The following is a 12,695-nucleotide window of genomic DNA, read 5'->3' as shown; positions in this document are numbered from 1 at the left end:
TCTACATCCGGAGACAGGGTGTGACATGCTCTCCGGCTCTCTCCAAGGGGGCTCAAGAGCTGTGCCTCGGGGCCCTTAGTCAGGATGTTTCTCGTCCCTTTCCACCTGGTGGGCACCAAGAACACCATTGCAGACTTGCTCAGCAGGGAGCTATGTTCCTGCTATGAGTAATAGCTTCTCCAGCACCAAGTGGATCTTCTATTCTGCGAATCGGGTCAGCCCAGATCGACATCTTTGCGACTGCAACAAACTCACTGTCAAGTTTGCAAGCAGGTTCCTGCAGCCGAAAAGCATGGGGGATGCTTTCTCGTTCCTTTGAGAGGAACTATTCTTTGGCGCCTTTCCTCCGTTCCCACTTCGAGTGATCAACACAGGCAGTGTGACTGCAGGATACTTGTTGGACCGGCGTGGCTGCAGCAGATATGGTACCCAAACCTGCTACACCTGTCAAAGGCACTATCCATCAGGCTGCCTCTACTTCCCGATCTTCTCGCCAGAAAAGGATAAGCGTTTCTACACCATGACGCAGAGTTGCTGAACCTCGGGGCCTGGCTCCTGCAGCCCTAGAATGTGGATATTATTCTTTGCCAACGGAATGTAAGGACATCCTGGACAAAGCCAGAGCCCCTTCCACATTAAGTGCTACAGTCCTAAATGGAAGCATTTGTCTGTATTGGGCTGGACGCAGAGGATCACTCCCCTGTGTGTCACGGCCCTGCAGCTCCTGTCAGGCCTGCTGTCCTTGGCCAGGGCTGGACTCGCTCACGCCTCCGTCAAGGTGCACTTGGCAACCATATCCCGTTACCCAAGGACACCAGGTAGGTTGTCCCTGTGGTTTCAGACTCAAGAAGTTCATCAGGGGCCTCTTCAGGGCTTTCCTGCCGGTGAAAGCTCTGACTTCAGCTTGGGAGCTCGGTGTGGTGTTAAACTCATGGGGGCACCCTTTGAACCTCTGCATCTGGTTCCCTTGAAGTTCCTATCGTAGAAGACTGCTTTCTTCTTGGCAATCACCGCGGCCAGGCTGGTCAGGGAGATCCAGGCCTTGTCCTGCAAACAGCCGTGCTTAACCTTCCACGCAACAATGGTTGTACAGAATACACACCCCTCCTTTATGCCGAAAGTGCTGTCTTGAGTTGCACCTCAACATGTCTTTGGCGTTTCCTGTATTCCTGAATCGGTCGTCGCCAGCAGAGAGGGCATTGCATTTGCTGGACGTTGCTTGTGCCTTGAGGTTTTATGTGGCACACACTAAACGTTTTTGCAAAACCTCTTAGTTGTTCACAAATTTTGGACCTGTGAATCACTGAAAGGCCTTGTTGAAGGCTTCCATCTCCAGGTGGATCTCCGACTGCATCATGCACTGTCATCGGCTGCTAACAAGCTTCTTCCGGGCCAGCCTAGAGCCCACTCCACCAGAGCCATTTCAGAAACTAGCGTTTCTCTCTGGTGTGCCCCTGCTCGACATCTGCAGGGCTGCTACGTGTCGACAGGGCTTCTGGGGGCTTGGGGGCGGGGGGGATCCTGGGTCAGCCAAGTGGTGCTACACATCCTTTTCACTTGAGTGGAGTGTGTTCCAGGGGGTTCGTTTTTTATTGCTTCTGTTGAGCCTTGCCACCTCCCGTGGTTGTGTATCTGTGCTGCTGTGTAATTGTTCATGAGCATGTGAAACCATGCCATACCCCGTGCTGGAGAAAGTTTAAGTTACTTGCCTGTAACACTTGTTCTCCGGCATGGGTCCGACATGGTTTCACATGCGAACCCTCTCTCCCCTCTCTGGCTCTTCTTGGATCATACTGCATCTTTATGTGCTTGCCAAATCTAAAGATGGCCACCAGGGGTGGAGCTTAGGGAGAGGACTGTCATTGGTTGGGGCATTGTGACCCAGCTAACAGTGAGTGATTGTTTTAGAGGAGAGATACAGCTTTAAAGCTAAAGCAAAACTGTTTTTTCTTTTACCAAGAATTCCCAGCCTGACGGGGAATATTCATAAGCATGTGAATCAGTGCCAGACCCATGCTAGAGAACAAGAGTTACAGGTAAGTAACTTAAACCTTCTACCAGCTGGATATGATGATGCAGACCAGCAACTCAGAAGCAGGAGTAAAGTAAATCGTTTTTGAGGAAGGTCCTCGAAGGATGTGTGCCAGTGTTCTATTTTCTACTACCTTTTCAAAAATACTGACCGTTCTTCGATATTGGACAACATTCGGAAGTGGGGAGTTGCAGTTTTAAGAAACCTATTGAGGAAAGCTTATATCTTCATATTACTTTACACACGTGGTTTGGCCCTGGGACAAGGAGCATTAAGTGGCTCAGCTTGGTGTCAAAGTTGAGATCACTGTCTACAAGGCAAGATTAAGTACATAAGTTTTAAACCCATTGTTACTGTTTCGTACATATGTTCTTCTGTGATGTAGTCCCTTTTGTACTTTGTCACTGCTCTTATTGCTTATACGCTACCTACCCAACATCCCAACTCCAGTGTTGTGCTCTTTCCATCAGGGTTAACCGAGAAAGTAAACAAGCAGGAAATGCTAGTGGTTTGTAATGGGCTGGTTTTGAGGCAGTAACCCACATGCATTTAAATGTCACGATATGTCACTGAGATGACTAACTTTCGTCTCTGCCATGGTGGTTAGGACACACCCACATTGAAGGGGTCTGGAGGATGCATAAGTCCATAAATAGAGTAAAGCCTACTTGTGCTTCTTGGATACTGCAGTTCCCTTCATTTTTATTAAGTTTATTATTGGACATTGTTCACCTTTTTATTGATTTCTTCTTTTTTCTAGGTCACCTTAGAAGTCCATTTAGAAAATTGGTGAAGCGCTGCTCCAGTCAGGAGATCGTTGGTGCCCTCCCTGTTTTATCCTGTGCTCCTGTGATCCAATACAGAAGACTATCAGCAGAGGGCGAGGGCTGTAACCCTCTTACCACTCCCCTTGTTCCCAAAATACGTACTTTTCCACGAGAATAAAAGCCTTTGACCAAGGTGGATTTTGGTGAAACAGACTGCTTCATGCCCCCTCATTCGGTCCACCCATGGCAGGACTTGTGAATAATGAACTCTGATGATCGTGGAAGATTGTGCATAAAGCCGGATTTTCGATGAGGAGTGGTTGTGTTTAAAGGTTTTGTTTAGTTTAAGGCTCCCCTCATGTTGCACATTCTTCTAAAGAGCAGCAGATCTGTGAAAAACTCTGCCTGCCACAAGAGTGTGCGTTGGGGGAATCTTTCTATGGTGTTTTCTCTGTATTTTTCAGATCTTTTTGTCTTTTAAGATATTGATTTAGACTGAGAAACAAACCAGAACTATGTGGTAGCGGTGGTGGGTGGGATAATGGTAATAAAGGGTTAATATTTTCAGATGGACCGGAGACCGGATGAAATAAGGATCTGAAAGGCAGGTCATAGCAAAAGTTGTGGGAGCAGTGGTGCAGCACTACTTCATATTTCAGTGAAATGCAATGTAGACTTTTAATACCAGCTCATTTAGGGTGGTTGAGCAAAATGGTTTTGGTTTTGCTTACTGTTGTCCTGAGAGTTGGCGAGGGACTGTATACTGGTGCTCCGATTGTGCCAAGGCTATATGACTGAGCATGAAAAGAACTTAAGAAAAACCAGCCTCATATCCCAAACAATGCCCTCTATGGTAATGGCTTCCGATCACCCACAGAAGACTTGTGCACTCTGGTAATTCTCTTGTAAAACATACCCATACTCAAAACATCTGGAGGTGCCTTTCTCACTTCAAATATCACGTTGCAGTATTTTGACTACCAGGACAATGTACTACTTGTATGCACTGACATGCCCAGCACGTTTCTGCCTAACCTTGCATATTGAGCCCCGATTCCTGCAATGTTTGTTTGTTGATCTGTTTTTTAGGTTCTATGATGGTTTAGCTCCAGTTATGCCTGTCTCTTTGGGATGCCTACATTGAGATCTGCCAAATAGTGGGACCTTGCAAAGGATGAAAAGCAGCCATAAGCATCAAACTGACTTAAACATGTTCCTGACGTTTTAATTGGTGCCCATCCCATACTTTACATCTTTAATCCACATTTGTTAAATTACAACTACTGTCGTGTTTAACAATTCTCACCACAAGTGTGTAATTGCAAGAAAAATATAAAGCTGCAAAACTTATCATTGCAACCTGCTACACGGGAAATTGGACGAAGAAAATGCCTGTACAGAATAAGGGGAACTTTTTTCTTTCTCTAAATCCTCTTTTCATCCTCCACATAACTATTGTGAACAACCAGGTGACAGAGCCTTTGTAGTGTTAAGAAATGTGAAAAGAGCTGGACCAAAGCTGACAGATCCATAACTCTTAGAGGGTAAACATTTTAGATTTTTTTTGTTTTTCATAATCTAAAACCAACCAGCCCTGTTGGCTGTAAATTGCTTTAATGTGATTTCTGTCCAAAGGTTGACCTTATAACCTTGCTCTCACCTTTGTACCCTAGCCAGTTGCTAGTGGTCAGATCTGGAAATATTTTCTTTTGCACTGTTTTCTCTTGCCCTTACCAGACGAAAACCTCAGTACATACTGATCTGTGCCTGAAGACAAAATAATCAGTTCCTCCTTCATTGTTTCGAGTAATAAAACCTTTGAAAAATGTGCACTTTAGCAGCGTTGTATGCCAAGACCGAACTGTACAGTAAAAGTAAAACGTACTTCATCCATTGAAAAACTCAGAAATGTCACCTATGTGTTTTTTTTTTTTTTTTTTTTGTTTTTTTTTTTGTTTAACTGATTGGCACTGGCTGCCGACCATGTCGCTATGCCACCCTGAGCTTTAACTGGACAAGCTTGGCACAGTGAATGCATCTCATTAGCGATAAATTCACTTATTTTTGTGTTTGGGAATCTTACATTCATAATGTATTCCTTAACTTTCCTCATTCTTGGAATTTCTGGACTGGTTTTGTTTATTTTCTAGATCTTTTCTGTTTTCCACTGTTTTTTAATTTGATTACCCTATATACTTGCATTGCCATCACTCTTCTAAACTGAAAACACTTATAAAGTCTCTGCAGTTAGTTACAGCATTTTGTGTGCTCAAAATGTACCATGATCTGACGAATCAGTGAAAGATATGGTGTCTTATGGAGAAAGAAAGTAAACATTAAAAGAAATAGTACAAAAACCCCAATTTAAAACTGCTGCGAGATGAAATGGCCTCAAAAGGATACAGTAATTATTTATTTGGCACTGCTTAGTATTGTTGCAGACCATAATCTTTGTTGAATGTCCATCAAAACTGTCTTAAAAAAATATTTGGAATCCCCAGCTACCCTTCCATCATAGTCTGACATTTCATCATAGTCATCCAAGCACACAGTTTATTTAGGCAAAGATACCCTTCTAACAGGAAATGAGTGAAATATAGGCCATGACAGATCTTGGATGTGAATCACGAATAGTGTTCTTTTGGAAAGGATTTATTTCTGTTTTCTTCTAATGTTTTATTGTAGTTTTGTGTCTATTTTGTTTTTATATTTTTCCTAACAGACACCTGTCTGCTCAAGGTTTTCCCTGGAAGGTCTTATGCATCAGGCATGCAGTGGTTTGTGGTATGAGGGCAGCATCCTAAAGAGAGGAGAGGGCTTGATTGAAATTCCAGCACCTATTTAGGGAGTCCAAAAATGATTTTATTTTATTTTCTGGGAAGGTTTTTCATGCTAATGAGTATGTGACTTCACATTTCTTAAAAAAAGAGAAAATTAAATCCTTTAATTTTTTTAAATATGTACAGCAAGAATTTTTTCTGTCAATAAATATGATATGCTAAAAAAAAAAACAGCCTGTGCTGGTTTTGTTTGATTTGACCAAGTCCGGTGTTGAATGTTGCTTTTTTAACAGAGGTGGGGATTAAGTGGAATTACATCACATGGTAAGGCCCTTTTGAGCATAGACTCTCCAGCATTGGATCGTTCATAGATTCAGATGCTTGAATATTCCCCGTCGTCAGACTGGGAATCCTCGGTGATAAATTAAATAATAATAATTTTTTTTTTAAAAAAATATTATATATATATATATATTTCTGAGGCTTGTGGAATCTGCTTAGATCACATGCTGTGCATAGGCCGACATCTAGTGGAAGCTGCGGAGTATTACAGTTTGTTTTTCGAAAGTCGAAAAAGGGCGTTGACACAGGGCGTGCCAGTAATACTATCCCTAGTGTGACGTCCACTGTACCCATGATCCCTCACGCGTCTAGGATCCCCAGATTGTTTTTTCCGCCATTCTGGTCGGAAGCACTTCATCGGAGTTCCCTGGCTTTGCCATATTTACGCTTAAAACTAATTCTAATTTGCCCCATTTTCTCACCCCTACGTCGACCAGCATCTCGACGCCGAACCGGGGAGGAGATCAACGTCGAAACCCGACGGATTGGGTCTTGAGGCTTCCGCCTCGGCTCGGGCCTGGGCCGCTGGCCTCGGCCCTACAGTAGGGAGAGTGGGGGGTGGTACACTTCCACACTCGGTTAGAAACACCTTCTTACCTACACACACTTGCCCGCTGCCCACAGGCGCGTATGGAGGGTACGCCCTTTCAGTTTTGCCCCAAGTGTAATAAAAAATACCCTTGGGTAGATAAGCACGCTACGTGCAACCTTTGCCTGCCCAGAGACCACCCCGAGGCGGGTTGCAGGGCCTGTAGCAGGTTTAAGACAAAAACTCTTAAGGACCGCTCCACCAAGCGTTGGGCCCACCACGCCAAGCTAGCAGCTATGGAGGCGGAGGGTACCTTCAGCGACGGCAGCGACGCCGGACTTTCGGACGGCGAGGGCACCAAGGCGTCGAAAGACAGCCTAACGCACGTCCCCGGCCTCGGAAGGTCGTCCGTCCCGGCGACTATGGGGAAGTCCCCCGGCGACAAGAGCGTTACACATACACACGCTAAACACAAAAAACCCACCCGAGATTCGACGTCGTCGAAACCTCGGAAAGAGGCACAAAAGGAGCGGTCCGAAAGGACGTCCTCTGGGCGGTCGAGGTCGCCGCACGACGTCAGGCAAGCCTCCACACTTGCACATAGTGCCTCGCCCATTAACATCACGGAAGATCACTCGTCCGGAGACGAACACGGCTTCCATCCCCAGCCTGCACCCCAGGGAAAGGGTACATCACTTGGGAGTGAGGAGGGCCCAGTTTCGAAGCCTAGTTCGAAACACAGGGATTCCACATCCGATCCTCGACGCCAGGCGCCGAAAGATAAGGGAATGGGTAAACACACTTCCACCCACGGGGAAGGGGGTAAGCAACAAAGGAAACAACCCTTGCAATCCCCCACAACAATAGAACTGACTTCCCCGTCCAAGTCTTCTCAGGGACAGTCCATAGAGAGTTCCAGCAGGGTCACCCCAAGCTCAAAACTCTGGTCATGCGAGGACATTGACAGAGTAATGTCAAGGATGTCCTCCTTAGCAAATTTCTTCGAAAGACACCCTGACCAACTACTAGCTTTAAACCCTCAGGAATCTTCTCCCTCAGGTTCAAGGGACCCTATCCCTTCAAATAAAAGGCCCCGGGTCGAGACACCAGTAAAGGCTTCAGAACCCTTCGAGGTCCAACCCTATTCTTGCCTTTTCCCTACAGGCCAAGGAGACTCTTCCCTTATAGAGGGCCAGGATTTTGAGACACCAGAAGATCTCGCAGTGTCAGACTATTACGGGGAGGACGAAGACGAGGATGAGCCAGAAAATAGCCCAGATATTTTCAGAATGGACTCACCAGTCGAAAGGGAAGCCCCAGTGTCTGATTCCCCAATAGATAATCAGCCCCTCCTAAATGAACTGCTCTCTCGGGCAGCTAACCACTTCCACATAGACACACAAGGTGTCCAAGAAGAGAGGGACTTCGCGGAGGAACTAATAGGGGAAAGGAAGACAGTAGCCCAGACCATTCCCATCCTGAAATCTATTCAACGCAGAATAGCACCATCCCTTGTCAACCCAAACTTGACAAGACCTGTAAACCCGAGAGTAGAGAAGCTGTTTAAAGCAGCCCAGTCGGACCCTCTATATATTAGAGGCCAACTTAAGCCAGACTCTCTAGTCGTAACTAACACCCGCAAGAGAGCTGGAACCCCATTATCTTCCTCGGAGGCTCCCCCCGACAAGGAAAGTAAGAAACTCTATGGTTTTGGTAGAAAAGTAGCTTCCACGGCAGCCTACCAAACCAGAATCGCGAATTCCACCACACTGTTGGCCAGCTACAACTGCCATCAGTGGGAAGAAGTGGCAGCACTAATAGATTCCGCTCCCGAACCCCTTAAGAGCCAGCTATCTCGCATTTGTGCAGAGGGAAGAAACGTCTCAGGCTGCATTTTAAAAGCAACTTTAGACGCCGCAGACAATGCGGGTAGAATTATAGCAGAGGGGACTGTCATCAAAAGACATGCTTGGTTGAGGCAGTCGGGATTCAGAGCAGAAACACAAGCTGCACTCTTAGACAAACCAGTGGAAAGTGATCTCCTGTTTGGAAAGGCAGTCGAGGACGCACTAAAAAACGCTAAGGAGGAATTCGACACCCTCAAATCCCTTGGCCAGTTAACTACAAAACCACCTAACCAAAGAGGGAACGGCAATTTTCGTCGCCCCCGCGGCCAAAATTCCAATAGAGGAAATATCTATTCCCACACCCAGGGTACACAGTGGAACACCAACTCACAACAGTCTACCCAGGGGTATGGTAGGGCTAGTAGAAGAGGACGTGGTAGAGGCAGAGGCAGCCCCAGTAAAGGAGGCGGCACGCCTCCACCGAAGCAGTGACGCTCATTTCAGGGTCCCTTCCCATGCAACCCCAGTAGGGGGACGAATATCCAGCTTCACCCAGGCATGGGAAGGGATAACATCCGACAGATGGGTGCTGTCGACAGTATCCAAGGGGTACTGTATAGAACTACTGCAACGTCCCCGAAACCACCCTCCAAGACAAAAAGTCCACTCTTTGGAACATCAAAAGATCCTCCTCGAGGAAGTCTACAATCTGCTCCTAAAGGACGCGATAGAACTCGTCCCAGGACACCAGGTAAACAAGGGTATCTATTCAACTTACTTCCTTGTGCCAAAGAAAGATTTAACAATGCGCCCAGTATTGGACTTACGGCCTGCCAACAAGTATGTCAAGCCCCAAAAATTCCGTATGACCACGCTACAAGAGGTAATCCCACTCCTAAAAAAGGGGGATTACATGGCAACCTTGGATATGAAAGATGCCTATTTTCATATTTCTATGCTCCCGGCGCACAGAAAATACTTGCGCTTCAAGGTGGACAGTCGCCACTACCAATTCAAGGTACTGCCCTTCGGAATAGCTTCAGCACCAAGGGTATTCACCAAGGTACTGGCGGTGGCAGCTGCACACCTACGCAGGGAGGCAATCCCAGTGTACCCTTATCTAGACGACTGGCTCATAACGGGGGAAACCCCAGGAATCTGCAGATCAAACATTCAGAGGACTATCGACCTCCTCCACGAATTAGGCTTCTCTATCAACGAGAAGAAGTCAAGTCTGGTGCCAAGCACCTCAAAACAGTTTCTAGGAGCTATCCTAGATACTCAGAGAGAATTGACCTTCCCTTCGGAAGAAAGAATTCGGAATATACTTCTGCAAATTCCGCATTATCAGTCAGGTCAACAGATAACAGTACGCAAAGCTATGCGGTTACTGGGCATGATGGCGTCATGCATTTACCTGGTCCCCCACGCGCGTCTGCGCATGCGTCCCATGCAGGAATGGTTGGCGAAACAGTGGTCTCAGGCAAGTGGTCAGTGGGACGATCTAGTGGTCGTTTCGCCAACACTCGTACAGAGCCTACACTGGTGGACAAGAGAGAATATCGCAAAGGGGAAACCCTTTTACGATCCCGAAGTACAGGCAGTGGTTACTACAGACGCATGCCTGACTGGTTGGGGAGCTCACCATCTCCACCACACAGCTCAGGGTCTCTGGTCTCACTCAGTAGCCAAGAACCACATCAATCTGCTAGAGCTTCTGGCAGTATTCCGAGCGCTGCAGGCGTTCGAGCCCCATCTACTGAACTTGTCGGTGCAGATCAGGACGGACAGCACGACAGCCATGTTCTATCTGAACAAGCAAGGAGGGACTCGTTCGCCAAATCTGTCCAAGCTTGCCCAGAAAATATGGATATGGGCACTCAGACGGAACATCTTCCTGTCATCGCAACATGTTCCAGGGGAGCTCAATTCCCTAGCGGATGCTCTAAGCAGAGACCCCCTCCCAGAAGAACACGAATGGGTCCTTCACAGAGACGTAGTAGAAGATCTCTTCTCTCAGTGGGGTTTCCCCACTATAGACCTATTCGCCACAAGCGAAAACAAACAATGCCCAGGATTTGCATCCAGGTTCCCCCAAACGGACTCCCAGGGGAATGCCCTGTGGATGAACTGGTCAGGGATGTTTGCGTACGCTTTTCCACCAACTCCTCATCAGGAAGGTGGTGTACAAGATGAACAAGGAATCAATGACGCTCATCCTAGTTGCTCCCATGTGGGCGAGACAACCATGGTTTCCACACCTACGCAGGATGGCGGTGTGCGAGCCCATCAGACTCCCAGCCTGGTACAACCTTCTGTCCCAGCAACAAGGTCAAACACTGCATCAGGAACCCAACTCTATGAACCTAGCAGCATGGCTCCTGAAGTCATAGAGTTTGGACATCTCAAATAGGTGTATGGACATTCTAAAAGAGTCCAGGAAACCAAATACAAGACACTGTTACTTTGACAAGTGGAAAAGATTCGTTATCTGGTGCCAGAATAAACAAATCAACCCGGTTGATTGCACTCCTTCCAACGTTGTAACATACATGCTCCACCTGCTGGATGCAGGGTTGGTTTTTAACTCTCTGAAAGTACACCTGGCAGCCCTCTCGGCTTACACCACATCCCATAACAGGGTCTCGTGGTGGAAAGTACCAGTGGTTAAAGCCTTCATGGAAGGAGTAAAGAGACTTCACCCTCCTATTTCGAACCCACCGCCAGGATGGGACCTCAACGTGGTGCTAGCTAAGCTCATGGGGCCCCCCTTCGAACCCATGCATAAAAGTAGTCTCAAACACCTGACTTATAAAACGGCCTTCTTAGTAGCCATTACCTCCATAAGAAGGGTCAGTGAAATTCAGGCTCTGTCAGTGCAAGATCCTTTCTTTACTATCCACAAGGACAAACTGGTTTTACGCACACACCCTAGGTTCTCACCAAAATTCATATCCAAGTTCCATGTAAACCAGTCCATCGAGCTTCCGGCTTTCTTCCAAAACCCACAAAGCTCGGCTGAGGTGAAACTACACACCCTAGATGTGCGTAGGGCGGTCTTATACTATGTAAATAAAACCAGACCGCTAAGGAAAACAGATCAACTGTTTGTCTCCGTAGCTACAGGCAGAGAGGGGGGATCGCGTCTCTAAGGGCGCTATCTCGAAGTGGATTATCAACTGTATACAGCTGTGTTACTCTCTTTCTGAAAAGACTCTGCCGTTTACACCAAGGGCCCACTCTACTAGAGGCATTGGGGCCACTCTGGCTTTCATTGCAAATGTTCCCCTCGACACCATTTGCAAAGCAGCTACTTGGAGCTCTATTCACACTTTTACTCAGCATTACTGCATTGACACTCATTCCAAGACAGATACACAAGTGGGACAAGCGGTTCTAAGACACCTGTTTGCTCATGACCCTTCTCACATCCCACCTCCTTCTTCTGGTACTGCTCGCTAATCTATGCACAGCATGTGATCTAAGCAGATTCCACAAGCCTCAGAAGGGATACATTACTCACCGTAATCGTATTTCTGATGCTTGTATCTGCTTAGATTCACATGCGACCCACCTTTCCTCCCCTCCGAGAGAAGGCGCATGGTTGCTTGTAGTCTTACCTTTTCTGTCTATCTGCTTGTACTATCTGTACTCACGCTACTCCTCATGCTACCTCATGTCAGGAAAAACACAATCTGGGGATCCTAGACGCGTGAGGGATCATGGGTACAGTGGACGTCGCGTGAGGGATCATGGGTACAGTGGACGTCACACTAGGGATAGTATTACTGGCACGCCCTGTGTCGACACCCTTTTTCGACTTTCGAAAAACAAACTGTAATACTCCGCAGCTTCCACTAGATGTCGGCCTATGCACAGCATGTGAATCTAAGCAGATACAAGCATCAGAAATACGATTACGGTGAGTAATGTATTCCATATATATATATATATACACAATGCCACCTAGCAGTGCATGTACATAGCCCATTATAGCCTATGAGCCACTTCATTGTGTAGTCCCTCCACCTCACTTTGGTCCTTTATGGCCCCAGCCAATGAGGTGGCAGGGCTTAAGCTCCGCCCCCGGCAGCCATCTTCAGATTTTTCACCGCAGTCTATCAGACACAGGGAATCCTCAAGCTCTCTGAGCTTTTCCAAATTCTTTCTACTTTTGTGTGGAATATATTTGTAAAATATATTCCATCTTGTTCCCCTTCCTAGGGGCTTTCTTTCCAATCAACCTTGGTGGCAAAACTTGTTGTTTTCCTCTCAAAATCGTCGACTGAACTTCTCTTCAGAAATGGAGGCACCTCAGGCTGTCAGGAAGCCTTCCCTGTTCAGGGACTGCACGAGGTGCAAGAAGAAATTGGTTTACTACAAGGACCCCCACGAGCA

General features: G+C 46.9%; 1 protein-coding gene across 2 annotated transcripts in view; it reads left to right on the top strand.

Moving 5' to 3' along the window:
* LOC138580836 (serine/arginine repetitive matrix protein 2-like) overlaps nt 1-5,810 on the top strand; it is a 1,087,536-nt gene extending 1,081,726 nt beyond the window's left edge. For both annotated transcript variants that reach the window (XM_069651699.1, XM_069651698.1), the window contains one exon: nt 2,793-5,810. In XM_069651699.1, coding sequence (XP_069507800.1) covers nt 2,793-2,802 — 10 coding nt within the window. In that variant the 3' untranslated portion in view covers nt 2,803-5,810. The remainder of the gene's footprint in view (nt 1-2,792) is intronic.
* Nucleotides 5,811-12,695: the final 6,885 nt, after the last annotated feature.

This window comes from Ambystoma mexicanum, chromosome 3p (assembly GCF_040938575.1).
Source record: "Ambystoma mexicanum isolate Mex_15411 chromosome 3p, UKY_AmexF1_1, whole genome shotgun sequence".
Lineage (NCBI taxonomy): Eukaryota > Metazoa > Chordata > Amphibia > Caudata > Ambystomatidae > Ambystoma > Ambystoma mexicanum.
This window is presented reverse-complemented; position numbering and strand designations above follow the sequence as displayed.